We start from the raw sequence: 15,557 nt of genomic DNA on the forward strand, positions 1-15,557 counted from the left end.
TTTTAGAAGCCATCGACTTTGTGTGGCTTACACACATGCACCATACGTGTTGCTCATATACTGTTTTATACAGTAAATAGTATGTGAAGAAGGTTTGTCTTGTGTGGACGTTTTCTTTCTTCTTTTTAAAAAAAAATCTGGCACCCAGGAGAATCTGAAGAACTCAGTATGAAGTGAGCTACACAGTATGAGAAGATGGGAATACTTAAGAAAACATCTCAGAAACTCCAGTGAACTTAGCTGCCCTCCGCCATTTCATCTTCCTCACCAGCTCTCCGGGTTTCAGAGAGAAGACTGCCACAGCTCGAGGGTTCGCGGGATTGGCAGTAAATTAATGACCGCGGTTAAGAAATTACCACGTACTGTCAGCGCGTGTTGAGATGCTGTCGTTATACTTGTGCCTTTTGGTTGCTGGGGTCAAAAGTGCACGAGATGGGCACACACCGGGCAGAGAACCCTGTCTCTGACTCCGGATGAAAGTGCGATAAAACACCGGAAACACCCCGAGCAAATAAAGCATAATAAAAGCGGAAATTGTCCACCTGAGAAACCTCCCACTCTCGTTACATTTCCATATCGCATCAGGAAAGAGGGATGGTGGGAGTGAGGTATGATAAACTGCTTCATTAATTATAACACAATTCATTCTTTTGTGTCTAAGTTATTACCCATAATGCTCTGCTCCAGCTCCATTTAATAACATTACAAAGATGATTTGCATCTTGTCAAAATTTTCACTTCAGACTCCGTAAGCTGTAAGCTGATGCTCTCAAGATAAACACCAGTAGCCTGCCCTTCAGACACAAGATCCTAAAGTCGGCAAAAACGGGCCAAAGTGGGCCAGACCAGGCTATCTGAGGGCAAGTTCTCAGTGTACCGGGTCAGACAGGGCTAAAGTGGGCCAGACCAGGACAAGGACAGGCTATTTGAGAGCAAGTTCTTAGTGTACCAGGTCAGATTGGGATAAAATGGGCCAGATCAGGGCCAGACCAGGCTATCTGAGGGTAAGCTCTCAGTGTACCGGGTCAGACAGGGCCAAAGTGGGCTACACCAGGACCAGACTCTATGAGAGTCTGTGAGATGGACTGCATTTCAGAGAAGGAAGGAGAGCAACATTGCAAAACTGGGATAGATTCTCACTGTATTACCTTTGTGGTTCATCCTGTCTGAAACCTAGGGAGCTAATGACACACCCCCTCCGCTCGCTGGACTAAAGGTGTTTACCCACAATGCAGCATGCTTGTTATTCATCATCCTGACAGTACTCATGCAAAAATACTCAGCTGCATGAATGGATTGTAGGTTTAAAAAAAACCTCACATATCCTGCTTAAGCTGCTCCTAATTAGCCTGCTTCCTGTTTATAAAAAAGCCTGAAATATGATCGTATCTTGAGAATAAACGAGCGGTCTCCCAGGCTAACACGTAGCGCCGCCGCGCTGTTTCAGCGACGATGCTGCGGGAAGCATTATCTCTTAATGCCTGATCTGGGCACATAATTATCTATCAATGATCGCCCAGGGGAGCGACAGAATATATTCAATTGTGACATTCAGCTGTACGAACGCAAATGCTCAGGAGAATATTCTACGAAGCAAGCAGAAGTTAGTTAGCGTGGAAAACAACCCTCTGGGCATGAAATAAGATGCAGAGTGATGGCAAGCGCACAAGCTGACTTAATAGGATTTGTTAATAGAAATGAAGGTAAAAGAGATTGCTCTTATATAATATATTCTCACTGATTTTATGCAGCGCGTGGTGAACGTGCAAACTTTTCTCTTTTCCTGAAGGACATGAATTAGAAGCTGATGTGCAGTTGACGTTTGGGAAAACGTGCATCGGTGGGGGTGGGGTGGGGTTTGGGGGTTGGGAGGGGGGTCCGGGGTGAATATAATCACTCTGCATCACTCGCAATGCTACAGTTTGCCTGCTCCTCAGTGGCTTGGAAACAAAAGCACATTAGTGTAGGCTAGCTTCCCACGACTCAGCTGGTGAGGGCCACTTTATTATCCGTCCAATCAAAAGGCAGAATCTGGGAACTGGATCCTCAGAAAGCCAATGATATCTGTTAAAATAATGAGTGCCCTGGTCTATGCAACTTCTTCTAAACATCTGTACACTCCAGTGATGGTTTACTACTATAGCAGACCAAAGTAAAATGTCTTTAGTGAGGTTGCAAGGCATGAAATCTATATAACCAAATATAACAAACTATAACCAAATATACAAGCAGGAAGAACCACTTCAGGGTGTTAATCCTGTTAATAAAGTTAATAATAAGTTAATAAACTTCAGAGAGTTACTTTTGACTTTGAAAGCTGGTTAACTGGACATGAACCCAGACAAGAAGAACAGATTTATACATAATAAAGTGCAATAGCGTGTCCTTGTGTGGATTAAATGTGTGTAAATTATTTGTTGGAAGCAAAATAAAAAGCTTGTAATCGGGGGCGTCAAAAACGACTAAAAGGCCAAATAAAGTGGCCAACGCAGACGCCGCGAACGAGCGCCCCATAAATAAAGCCGCGACTTCTCCTCTCCTCTCCTCTCCGGCGTTAACATTCACTCCATCAATAAAGATGACAGACGGACAGGGAGCTGCAGCGGACGACCGGCTCTTCATATGAGCAGCACGCGATAGCGGTGCCATCAGACCCTCCGGTCCGAGCCTTCGCCTCGCCTCGCTAATTTCACAAGCGCAGAGAGTCCGGCTTTGCGAAATGTCATCTGTCACACACACACACACACACACACACACAGCGCCCCCTGGGGACGGCTCGCTGGAGTCAGTTACAAACACGTGGGGGCCTTTCCATTCATTAGTGCAGACTGCTACGCGCGAGGGGGAGGGACTCAATAAGGGGACGTCCAAAGTTTATTAACAAAGGCGACAGGAAGCCGAGACGGGCCTCACCTCGTACTCAAACTCGTCTGTCCGCTCGATGTCGGCCGGGATGGGGGAGAGGTAGTCCGTGCCCTCGTAGAACTCGTGGTCCATCGTCTGGAGTGAGTGACAGCTGTCAGAGCGGGGGGAGAGAGAGAGAGAGAGAGGTTAGGGGTTGGGGAGAAAAAGTGAGGAGGGAGAGAGTGAAATGGAGTGGGGAAGGGATAGAGAGCGATGAAAGGAGAGAGGGGGAGAGAGGAGAGGAGGCAGGGATAGTGCAGGAAATGGAGAGTGATTGATTGTAAAATGAATTTATTAAACAGAAGACACCTTACCCTGTACAATCACATTGAAAAAAGACAAAAGACAATAAAACTTTGACCTTACATTAAGCACTCAGAGAGATAGAGTACGAGAGATATACATATAGAGAGACTGAGAGATAGAGTAAGAGAGATAGAGAGAGAAAGCGATAGAGAGTGAAAGTTAGGGTAAGAGAGATAGAGAGGGAGAGTGAGATACAGTGAGAGGGAGCGAGAGAGATAGAGAAAGAGTGAAAGAGAGAGAGAGAGTAGAAATGCCCCTCCCGGCAGACCCTGGCGTGGGAGAGCCTGCATCACACCACACTCATCCGCCGACAGCGATTCTTCCCATTAAACATTACTGGGCCAGCCTGGTAATTACACATCTCCCAACACGCCTTTGAAAACCAGCGGGAAAATTAGCTTACAAGCTGTAAAAAAAAAAAAAAATCTCTAAATAAGAGTCATACATTATCAAACGAGGGCCTTGCTCCCAGAGCAAGTTTGTCATAAACAAAAGCTTTGTCATAAAAATTGAGATGATTTGTCAGACTGAATTTCAGCACGTCAATAAAAAAGCACAATATGGCCAGGCAACAGCAAACAGAGCACATTAAACAACTACAGCACGCACACAGTAACACTGTCAAAAAGTGCCACAGGTAATTAAAAAGGAGAAATAAAGACGGCATCAGTGGTTCCTGTGTTTAAGGTTCAGCGAATGCTCCTCCGTAGACCAATAAACAAAGCTTGGCCATTTCACAACCATTGGTTTGCCAGAAAGACAGCCCATTACAAGGACAAATCCATGGTGGTGAATGTCACAGTGTTTTACCTTTGCCAGCGTAATATCTTGTGTTGCACCTTGTCCAAGTTTGCGCACGCATTGAGACACAAATGTATCATTTTACGGTTCTTTGCAGAAAGCGGGGGAGAAACAACATGTGCGGAGCCATTTGTTGTCTATAAAACCGGCTGCACGCTCAACCCAAAGAAAGGCACGGACCATTTGCGTTTTATAAGGTGACTGCAGTTGGACTCGCCGGCTAGTCATAAAAAAAGATGGGAAGAAATGTTGCGCTATGCCACTTGTTTTTATTAGTCCATTTGCTCTTAATCACCTTGTAAAGTCACCATTAAATTAAATGAATGCACCAAGCTTTACCAATTATTACACGAAGCGTCTGCATGAGGGGGTTATGGGAACTTATTATGTTAAGTAAAATGTTAATGACAAAGAGTGGGTGGTTTGCTGAAGGGCATCTCCACGTCAGCAGGGGTTTCGTGCTCGTTAATGGACAACATTTCCCAGGATTCAATCAACACTTGTTCTTAACTTTGACAAATAAATGCAAAGGGTTGCAAGGGCAAATGTTCATATAATTCAGTGCCATAGTTAGACAACTGAAGCTGAGAACTGAAATACAGCAATTTGCTGTATTAAAACAAAGCGGGTTTGGAAATAAAAGTTGGCATTATCATTTAATGGGCGAGCTGACAGAAAAAAAATTGAGTCGTTAAACGAAAATGCTGAACTCAACCCGCATGTCCAGGAATAAAATGTAAATTGCAGTGAGCGCTGAATTTTAAACCTAACAATTACCCACTGGAGGCGCATCACTCACATTAATAAACCTTTATAAACTCTCTGTCACTCGTATTAACTTTGAGTGACAGAGATATATATATCCTTTGTTCATATTGTCTTGTCCCCTAGATAGAAACGTAGATACTTCGCAACGCTAAACTTCATCTGGTCCATGCTACCTTGCTACAGTTTTGGTTGTCTGGTTTTGTCAAGTCCAAGTGTGCCTTCAGTACTATAACTGCGGAAATGACCTGCTTGCAAATTTTCTCACCAACAAAAAGTGGAATTTTCCAGACCAGCTCGCACTGAGATTGCACTGCATGGAACAGAGGTTTGCAGGGGACTGTTGAGAGGGGAAGAGGGGTGCGGTGTTGGGGTAGCAGAAGAGGGATGGGGGGGGGGTGGCGGTTGTTGGAGGGGGTAGCAGGGATAGAGGGATGGGGGTGGTGGCGGTTGTTGGAGGGGGTAGCAGGGACAGAGGGATGTGGGGGGGGGTGGCGGTTGTAGGGGGGAGCAGGGAAGAGGATGTGGGGGGGGGTGGCGGTTGTTGGAGGGGGGAGCAGGGATAGACGGACGGGGGGGGGGAGGGTTACCTGTCGGAGAGCAGAAAGGGACAGATGTCTGGCACAGGAGGGGTGGTCGGCCGCAGCTTGGCCAGGGCCATGATGTGCTCGAAGGTGATGTCCGTCTGCGTGCAGACGTCCACCAGCCGCGCTTCCTGAGTGTTGCCATGGCTCCTGGAGACGGGGTTCCGCCGCAGGACCTGCACCACGATGGGGTCCTTGGCGCTCCGAAAGGCCTCCACCGCCTCCTCGTGCGTTGCCTTGGAGATATCCTTCCCGTTCACCTGCGCCGAAAAAAAGAATCACTGACCCGTTAGAATCCTTGGAGATCGCAAACGCACAGCCCACAACACAATAACCACGGAGTGCTTTTCAAGTGAGCTGCACCATCTGTAAATAATAATACAACAGTAATAAAGACACAATCATAAATATAGCATAAACATCTACAAAAAAAATTCAACATAATAAATGCTACTTATGGTATAACAACAAAAAAAAGAAAAAGAAAACATCTCTTAACACCAGTATGAATATCTGGGAGCATGCTTATGTTAATGCATATGCATATGCTTACTTCTGTAATTTTAGTTGTATGTGCTACTACCTGCGGTTTCTTAACCAGATCACCCTTGAAAAATAACACACTGCCCCCTGTCTGTGAGGAGGCTCTATGTCCTTTCAGTGTCACTGGCAGCAGCCAAACCTCATTTACAACTCTTTCCCATCCATTCACAATGTGCATTTATTGGTGGCTAATAGCGGTCCCATTTGAAGCAGCAGATCCTAAGCGTATGGCCACCCTGGCTTCACGTATGGCTGCACTGTAGCTGCAGTGGCTGAGTGAAAAATAACAACGTCCTTGCTCTCTGTCGGAAAGAGCAGTTATCCGTTACACAGGGACACCTGCTGGTGCGGCTTCAGCATCCACCGCCCCCACCCCCCTCCCAATTCCCAGAATGCTCTGGGGTCTACACTGGGTCATTACCGGCTGCTGGATCCACAGGGTCCATCACTCACCAGGGGACCTCATTTTGAGTCTACTGACACCTGACAACTGACAACTAACCCTCTCCCCTTCCACCCACTCCCCCTCCCCCCTCCCCCATCCACCCCTCCGAGTGACCAGACACCTGTGAGGTTACACTCCGGAAACACTGACCCAATTAGATACCAGCATCCCCCCCAGGCCTGTTTCCGGAAAAAAAATCTACAACTGTTTTCCACAGTTTACTACACCGATGTCACTTCCCATAACTCTAAGACTTTCTAAAGGCTTCCGGAGCGGGCAAACTGTACTCAACCGAAAAGCCCACAGAACGGCCATTTGCCAAAGCGCGGTTTCACCAAACACATCGCCCGGGGTTGTGTTTTCTCATTTAGGGACAAAAGAACACGGGGGTTTATTGATGTGAACAGGCCATTCGGCCCACCGAGGCTCGTAATTTTATTTTGCAGTTTACACTTCCCAGATGATACTCGATCACGCCGCAGCGCTCTCTTATTAATGGTCATTTTTTTCATTTCCTGGTTGTAATTTGAAACACATCTCCGCAGTGATAAAGGGCTTTTATTTTACTGTCGGCGGAGCTCAATACGGCTACAGAACTAATAAAGAGCGAAGAATGCCACCATTGTCTGCTAGCCATTACGCGCGATTTCAATAATAGAAAAATACACCCCGATGATATAATTACAACACAATGGGCAGGGACGATAGAAAATAAACCTGAAATACGCGTTTTAGTGCTCCTCTGGATACGGCCAACGACATGAAACAGCAATAACGCGCGCGGCGGTTCTACATCGGCGAATCAACTGTCTTTCGGTGATCAATCGGACAGCGCGGGGCCCCGCCATTCGTTAAGAGAATTGAATGCGTCTACGCCGCGGCGGAAAAATAAAGTTACCGCTCCATTTAATTCCGTAATGAGATCGACAAAAAAAAAAAGAAAAAGAAAAAGGGAGCGGCGTATGACAAGCGAAATACCGCGGAGAGAGAGAGAGAGGGGGGACCGAGCCCCCGTGTGACACGGAGACAGGAGGCGAGAAGAGGGGACCCGTCCCCGAACTGCGAGGTTAACCCGTGACCGCCCCCTCTCCCCTCGTCTGCCCAATTCGGTTTCAAACGTGACATTTCCCGAACGAGGTATCGCTTTTTTTTTCCACCCCCCTTCTGCCTCTGACAATATAGACTTATCTCAGGTACTCAAGCAAGGGGGAGAAAAAAGAATCTATTCTGATGGGAAAGAAAAAAGGTTTAACTCAGATTGGGTTCAGACGGTCTTCAGCAGGACTGTGTGAGCGCAGCCATGAACGCAGCAGAGAAGTGTGAAATATGATTTATTGGAAATTAGCGCGGGGATGAAAGCTCGGCTTAAAGAGTTGTGATGGATCCGCGGGAGACAGCAGTTCCACGTGCGGATGCGGCTGTATCAATTACGAAATGCGGGGGCACCTATAACCAGAGAGCTGCCAGGTTTCATATCGCCAATCGCTTCCGCCGCGATCGCGTTCGCTTATTATCTTTTCTCCAGCGTTTTTCAACGGAGCTCCTGGGAAGCGTTTTCATAATTCTGACGTGAGCCGCCGTCCCCCACGGAAACCCTGGATCGTGGCGCTAGTCCGTCAGCGGGCGCCGCCAGGTTCAACAACGCGGTCATTACTCCTGCATCGATTAACATTTCAATAGCACTTCAGCACCGGCGGTCAAAGCAGCTGACACCGAGTTAATGATCTCTAGCGAACGAGGACCACCTCAAAGGCACCTGATGTATTTAGAGAAGGGATTCCGACAATGAACACCCAGGAACGCGGCGCAGCGCTGAATTATTAAGCATCGGCGCAATTAAGCATCCTTCAATGCCGCACAACGCCTACAATAAATACCTGTTAAATCTATGCGCTAACAATAAACACTGGGGGATTTGGTACAATGCTAACAACGAAGCCCCATTGACAGCGTGCGATGTTGAGAATAAATACCCATTAAAACTGCATGATGCTAACTCTAAATACCCATCAGGATTGCACACTAACAATAAACACCCGGGGATACTGTGCAGTGCTAACAATGAATACCCATTGATTCCGAGCATCGCTAAGGATAATACCGCACAGCTCTAACAAGGGATATGTAATAATGCTGCATCTTCGAGTGCTTTTATAATCGTGTAAAAAATTGACCTTTGAGCGAGGTGATGTTGCAATAATCACCAGTTTGTGAAAGTAGGTAAAACGGAACTGCACAAAGCAGCACAGGAGCCAGGGGAAAGGGATGTGTGTGTGGGGGGTGGGGGAGTGGGGGGTGGCAAACACCCAGAAATGGCCAGAGCCCCACTTCCTCGGCCTCCTGCCTGCGTCAGCACTTGCTGAACGCGGCGGCGCTACGGGGCGACGCACCGCTAAGACCTGCCGCTGGATAGTCATCACCACCCGCACAGTCCAGCCATTTTGTCCCAGTTTCGCTTCAAATTCTGTCTGCTGTTGCAGGGGCTCTAATCCCAATGCTGTGAGACTGGGGGTGGGGCGGGGGGGGGGGGGGGCTGAGGACCAGGGAAGGATAAAGGAGAAAGCCTCCACTCTCTGAGGGGGGGGGATCCAATTTCCAGCTCTCCCCCAGATCCAGCTGACCCCCCAGGGCTCCCCAGACCGTATTGCTGGTACGTGGCCTTCCCGTGTACAAGAAGGGGAGGCTTGCTGAGCACCAGATGGACTAATTAATCCACAATCAACATCTGAATATTAACTAGAGCAGAGGGTATTTAATATCAGGGCTCTCTCATCCATATACCTGATGGCCTCCTTCCCTCTAATGGCTTCTTTCTGTTTGATGTGCACGCTGATGACCAGCAGCTGTGCGCCAGGAGTGCGCCTCGCAAGGACCCGATGCATCATGGGATGCTGTCGGGAGCCAGGCGAGTGTGGCGAAACAAGGCTGCGCGTCTTTTTACGAGCTTATAAAGCAGATGAGCTCTGTGATCACAATGACGAGCGTGTCTGTGTGCGTCTGTGTGTGTGTGTGCGTCTGTCGTGTGTGTGTGTGTGTGTGAGGTGTGCATGTTGTGGCGCGTATGTGTGTGGTGTGTGTTGTGGTGCGTCTGTGTGTGTGTGTGCGTCTGTGCGTGTGTGCGTCTGTGTGGTGTGTGTGTATGGAGTGTGCATGTGTGTGGTCAGCGTATGTGTGTGGTGTGTGAATTTGTGAGTGTGCGTGTGTGTGTGTGTGTGCATGTGTGTGCGTGTGTGTGGTGTGTGCCTTTGTGTGTGTGTGTGTGTGCATATGTGTATGTTCTGACCCGTTTCTGTCATCCAGTGAAGGAGTAGCTCAGGGCTATGTTTGCCTGCTGGAGGAACAATTTTGTTTCCCAGAATGGTTTGCTCTGGTCTCACCCTTCCAAACTGCAGAGAGTGTGTGATGTCATGGACATGTATGGACATGGTCAGGTTCTGATTGGGTGCAATCACATGACCTTGGCTAGCCCTTCCTAAAGTTGCCAGAGATTAGTTAATTTCCGGGGTGTGAATCCCAAATTCTGGAGAGCCGCAGGATCAGTTGGCTACAATCATACTCAACACTATGTTGGAGGTTTATGTATTTACAACCTTTAGGTAAGTTATATATGAATGGTTACTAGTGGCTGTGATCCTAATTATTCGGGACCTGTTCTTCTTTGCCTAAACCCTCTGAATGGGCTTATGTTAGCCACTCTGGATAAGAGTGCCTGCTGAATGCCTAAAATGTAGAAGTAAACCTGCCTGTTCCTGATGTACATTCTTATCAGCCTTGTGGTGCCTGACTGCTGCTGATAAACCCCTCACCACACAAAATCTTGCCCATCTTTCCCAATCCGCACAATTTACATTTCAGGTATTTATCAGTCACTGTTATTCACAGCGAACTATGCAGCCTACATTATGTACGTATAGTCCGTTTATCCGTTTAGCTGGATATTTTCTGAAGCAGTTCAGGTGAAGCATCTTTGCTTAAAGGTAGAAAACAGTAGCGCTCCTGTGGGGAATTGAACCATTATACCACACCGCCGCCCTACAGGATCTTGACTAGCGTTGAAAAGGGCCTTCTTCCTGCCCTGGGGGGGTTTGCGAGCCAGTCACTCATCCGTATGTTTACAACAGGGCCACGGGGAAAAAAAATAAATAAAAAATCTGCTTCTTGTGCGGCCACAGAGAGCACGGATTCGCGTTCGCTAACCGGCGCCGCGGCGGTAAACAAAAGCTGTTCCCCATGAATAATTTAGCGGCACGCTCGTGAGGACGGCTGGAGCTGTTTGCAAAATAAAAGCGCGCGGCGCGCGCTCAACAAGCCGCACCTTCCCGCGAGCCAAAGCGGGCGGCCAGATCGGCCGGCTGGTCGGCCGTTTTTTTTTCTTCTTTTTTTTCTTTTCATCTCCCCGGCCAAGTCAAACCTGAGCTGGAACAGCGATGCGTGTTTGCCCGTAATGATCCGTTTCATTCGCCGCCCCGGCTCCCCCCCCCCCCGGCCCCCCCACCACCACCACCGCCACCCCTGATATCCGCCAGCGCGCTGGGCAAAGTTGGAACGCGCGACTGCCTTGGGATTGGGAAGGGGGGTGGGGGGAGGGGGGGGCTCGATGGCTGTCCATCTGTGAGTGTTTACACTGGGATATTCAACAGCTGAGAGGGGAGCAGACGTACGAGGGGGGAGCGGCTGGTGCACACATCTCGGGCGTCTGAAAGGGTGGGCGGGGGTGGGGGGGTTGCAGGACAAATCCTTACCGGGGGCTCCCAAAGAATTATTGACAAATTTCCATTCAAAAAATAAACCAGTTTCACCTCATATATATACCTAATCACTAAAACGAACTTGCCAAACTGATTTTGCGAAGATAAAGCGTAACGCTTATGTCTTCTTGTAAGTTGAATTTAATGATGACTGAAAAGGCCTGAAAAGTTTTTACATTCTTTATTTGAACAGGTGATATTTTAACAGTGCACCCATTGCAACAGGTAGTGGTAAAATAAGCACAGTAAACACAAACATAATAACCAGATGGAAGCTATCAAGCCGGTGGGCATCATTACATTTATATTCGAGGCATTGAGAAGATGCACTTATTCAGAAGAACTTACACATGGTTTACATAGGCTACAATCCGTTTACACAGCTGGATATTTACTGAAGCAATCTTACATTAAGCATCTTTGCTTAAGGACACAAGTGGCTGTACCCCATCTGTGAATCAAGCCTGCAATCTCTCAGTTACAAGTCGAGCTCCCAAACTACTGCACAGTACTGCCAACCCATGTGTTACAGATGAAGACCTAAGAGAGCAGACACTTATTAGCGGTGGTCTGGTGGAGGTTGTGAGAGTGGGGAGATTATATGCACATATAATACTCTGAAGTCCCTTTTTGTAAATGCTAGCTGACAAAGGCACTTCATTGAACTGTTGTTATGGTACAAGGCTTTGTATTTCACACCCACAAAGCAACACATTTTTTTTTTTTTTTACTGTTGCTAGGTCACCATTATAACGTCAAAGCGAGTTTACAACAGAAATCTTTTTCATTTGTTTTAAGCTGTTGGTTAGACAGGGGTTACAGAACCTAGAGAGGACTAAATATGCAGAGTCTGGTACATACAGCTTCATTTTGAGCAGTACAATTAGTTCTTTGGAGTTCTTGCCCCCTAGACTACCCTCCCTTTTTTAATTTGCAAGAAACTCAGAGGTAGTTTATCTTTACACACTTTATACAATACGTTATCTGGCTTGGTACACAGAGGTCCCTTAAGACTCGGAATCTGTTACAAGAAAGTTATTACACAACTCAGTACTCAGAGGTTCCCTTAAAACTCACTGGCTCACCTGTAGTACTGTCTGTGACCAGTAGGGTGTAAAATAGTCACTGGCTTTCCTGCAGTACTCCGGGGCCTGTACGGTATAAAATAGCCCCCAGCTTGCAGGTGAGTGCTCTACTGTTCCTAATGTGTAAGTGAGAATGGCACAATAGTAGTCTGAGATCATTTCCAATTCTCACTTGGGGAGAAAAAGGAAAAGTGGAAAAACTGTTTAAAAAACAAAAACAAGACAAAACAACAGCTACCGCCTTAATAATGCTGGCTCTTTGGAGGCCCCTTAGGCTCCACTAAATTGGGTAGGATTCAGTTGAACTCAGTTAGTCTCTTTAGGGGCATTTGCAATTCAATCAAGACGAAACAAATCTTCCCAAATTAATTTGGCACCACATCACTACGAAGCCAGTCCTTCTCACTTATGAGCAATTCGGCGGAGAAAGCCCGATTTAAGCCAATGAAAATGAGTTTTCGCTGAGTGACTGACACCGTGGCTCACGTTTGGCTAGTCACACTGATTAGGCTAAGAGGGCTAAGTGGATTGCTTTTGTGACCAAAAGTCCCAATCAAACCCGGCGTATAACCAATCCCCAGAGTGCGACCCTCAGCGGACAGAGCCGCTATTGGCTCTGAGCTGCCACATCACACCACTGCTCCGCAGAGCCAGTTCGATGCGCGCCGAGCGAAAAAAACGAAACAAAAACCGCCTCCCCACGGCCCTGTTTACAGAAAACACCACTCTCCTGTCTGCTCTGTTTTGTTTTTTCCCTTCTGAAACGAAGGAATAGAGAAGAAAAAAGAGAAAAAAAAACCAAACGATTTGCTTTCAGGAGCAGGCCATCGTCGTCCCGCCCTGACAGGGCCGTGGCGGCAGGGGGAAGAGACTCTCAAACGCAGGAAGAGGTCTCGCCTCCCCTGAGTCCTGCCACTGCAGCGCACCGATCGATCAGAGCAGCTCATCAATACCTTAATAGACTGCCAGCGGAATTTACTTAAAAGGACTGACAGCCCGCCGGTCAGGGCAGATTTCCATTCGGTGTGGACGGGAGATTGGCACCCCGCAAGCAAACTTCATCGTCCCCTCCTCCCCAAGATAGCACACACACGTGGGGGGGGGGCGGTGGAGTGGATGTTGATTACTGTTCTCAAGTATACATAAATGATGAGGGGGGGTGGGCGATGCTTCGGTAGGTCCAGAACATAGACTCCAAGACACTGTTGATATTTTATTTTTAATGGAGCAGAATTTACCTGTTTTTACAGCGCACATATTCTAACGCGCGACCTGAAAAAAAAACTTTTATGCGACTTCCCGGGGTTTTCTCTCATTGCAGTTCCTGATGGTTTATCGCAGTGATCCTGAGCCTTATGGCCCTATAAACCGAAGAGGTAATCAATCCACTAGTGTTTAACACTGAACACACTCTACCGTGCCTGCTTGGTAACTAAATTAAACAATGCCTGTGCTGTATCTAAAATTTAAAGAGCACTGTTGTTCTTGTACATTAGAATACACCAGCTATGATATCTTATAATAACTGTACACTGATAGATAGTACACAAACCATGATATCTTATAATAACTGTATACTGATAGATAGTACACAAACCGTGATATCTTATAATGACTATAAACTGATAGATAGAACACCAGCCGTGATATCTTATAATAACTGTACACTGATAGATAGAACACCAGCCGTGATATCTTATAATAACTGTACACTGATAGATAGAACACCAGCCGTGATATCTTATAATAACTCCACACTGTACAGATACAGTCCTTCATTTATTCCACATTTGCCCAGTTAAATGCAAGAGCTATTTATTTTCTGTACATGCACAATTCGATGGGTTAAATCACGCAATTTCTGAGCTGCGGCAATATTACTGAAGAAAAACATAAAAATTTACATTCAATAATGAATCGCAGACAAATTCTCTGAATCCCCATTGAATTGACTGCATCTCCACCATTACATTTGAGTGGGTAGTACAGCATTAATATAACCAGCTTTACATCAGAGAAAATAGAAACAAGTCCTTAAGTTGAATGCATCGCAATCAGTTTGCCAAGTTCAGCGATCACTAAAATGAACTTGCCCTCAAAAACTTTTGCTAGTTTACCAGAAAGCCAACATTACAGATGAATGTCGATTGAATCCAGCCAGTGAGTTAGATTGAGCTGAATCCTTGCCAATCGTGTTGCAGTCCTAAAACACACAGTTTACGATTGAATCCACTACATGTGCTGAGACTGAGAAAGGTAGGTTTTATGCACAGCCTGCGGGTTGGACAGGCTGGAGAATGGCTCAGTTACAGGGCAGATTACATGGCCCACATAACCAGGTTAGATGGAATCAGAGTAACGGGGGAGACAGGTGTGTGGAAAACAGAGTCAGAGTGGGCAGGGTCTTGAGCATGACCTGGGAAAACATAAACACACACGCGCACACACATACATACAACCACTCTCGCTGTCTCTCTCACACACACACACACACACACACAGAGCCACACACAGACACGCACGACTGAGCTGAATGTCGGGGTTCAACCATTTTTTCCCCCCCCACATTGTTCCAAACATGAAAGCTGACAGGCCAGAGCAGGGCTTTTCCATGTTGTAAAATGGGGTCCCTGGCGTTACGAGCAGTGTTTTATGTAGCGTCGGGTTAAAAGGCTGGTCGTTTGGGGGGTTGGTGTGGACATGTGTGTATGTGTGTGTGTGTGGGGGGTGAGGGTGGGGCTGGGTTCTGTCCTATTTCCCAGGACCCCCGTTCATCTTCCTGCTGTTCCGTGCCGCTGGAGCAACCCCCTGCACGCACCAGGAAGTTGTTCAAACAGTGCCTTCGAACGCCTGCCGTGATTTATGCGCTCATAACGTCTTTAATGTATCACGCTGCTGCTCTTTACTGTATCGCGCCGCGGGTCGTATTTTAGCTTGACGCGCGTTATTGAAATGGGGCGTTTCAGCCTGGGATTGGGGAGCCCCTGCTCCTGCGTTTCCCCTTTTCTTTTTTTCCTGACTGAAAGTGAGAGCGCAGTTGTAATCAGCTCTGTCAGCTGAGGGAAATTACCTTTCCCGAGGTTCGACGCCGCGTCTCGGCCCAGACTGTTCCTGTTTTTGTTTTGTTTCTTTGCTAGTTTGCCTTTTCTCTCCTGGATATTGAATATCATTATGATTTGTATGAAAATGCACATTGATTTTCGCACTCAAACATCACAATGAGACAGAGAGGTATTGTTATTGTTCAGGCTGCAGCTTTTTGGGGGGTGTTAGGAGCGGGGTACCCCACAGAAACACAGGAAGAGCGCATGGCTCTCTCCGTAGGCAGTAAGTCACTATGATCTCACCCTGACGAAAACACACAGCACAGATCATT

At 47.1% G+C, this 15,557-nt stretch overlaps 1 protein-coding gene across 2 annotated transcripts in view; it reads right to left on the reverse strand.

The window, feature by feature from the left end:
- The window catches only part of LOC135259884 (PDZ domain-containing RING finger protein 4-like), a 135,309-nt gene that overhangs the window by 17,746 nt on the left and 102,006 nt on the right, over positions 1–15,557 (reverse strand). For both annotated transcript variants that reach the window (XM_064344777.1, XM_064344778.1), the window contains 2 exons: positions 5,367–5,620; positions 2,914–3,016 (listed from right to left, as the gene is read on the reverse strand). In XM_064344777.1, coding sequence (XP_064200847.1) covers positions 2,914–3,016; positions 5,367–5,620 — 357 coding nt within the window. The remainder of the gene's footprint in view (positions 1–2,913; positions 3,017–5,366; positions 5,621–15,557) is intronic.

This window comes from Anguilla rostrata, chromosome 7, assembly GCF_018555375.3.
Source record: "Anguilla rostrata isolate EN2019 chromosome 7, ASM1855537v3, whole genome shotgun sequence".
NCBI lineage: Eukaryota > Metazoa > Chordata > Actinopteri > Anguilliformes > Anguillidae > Anguilla > Anguilla rostrata.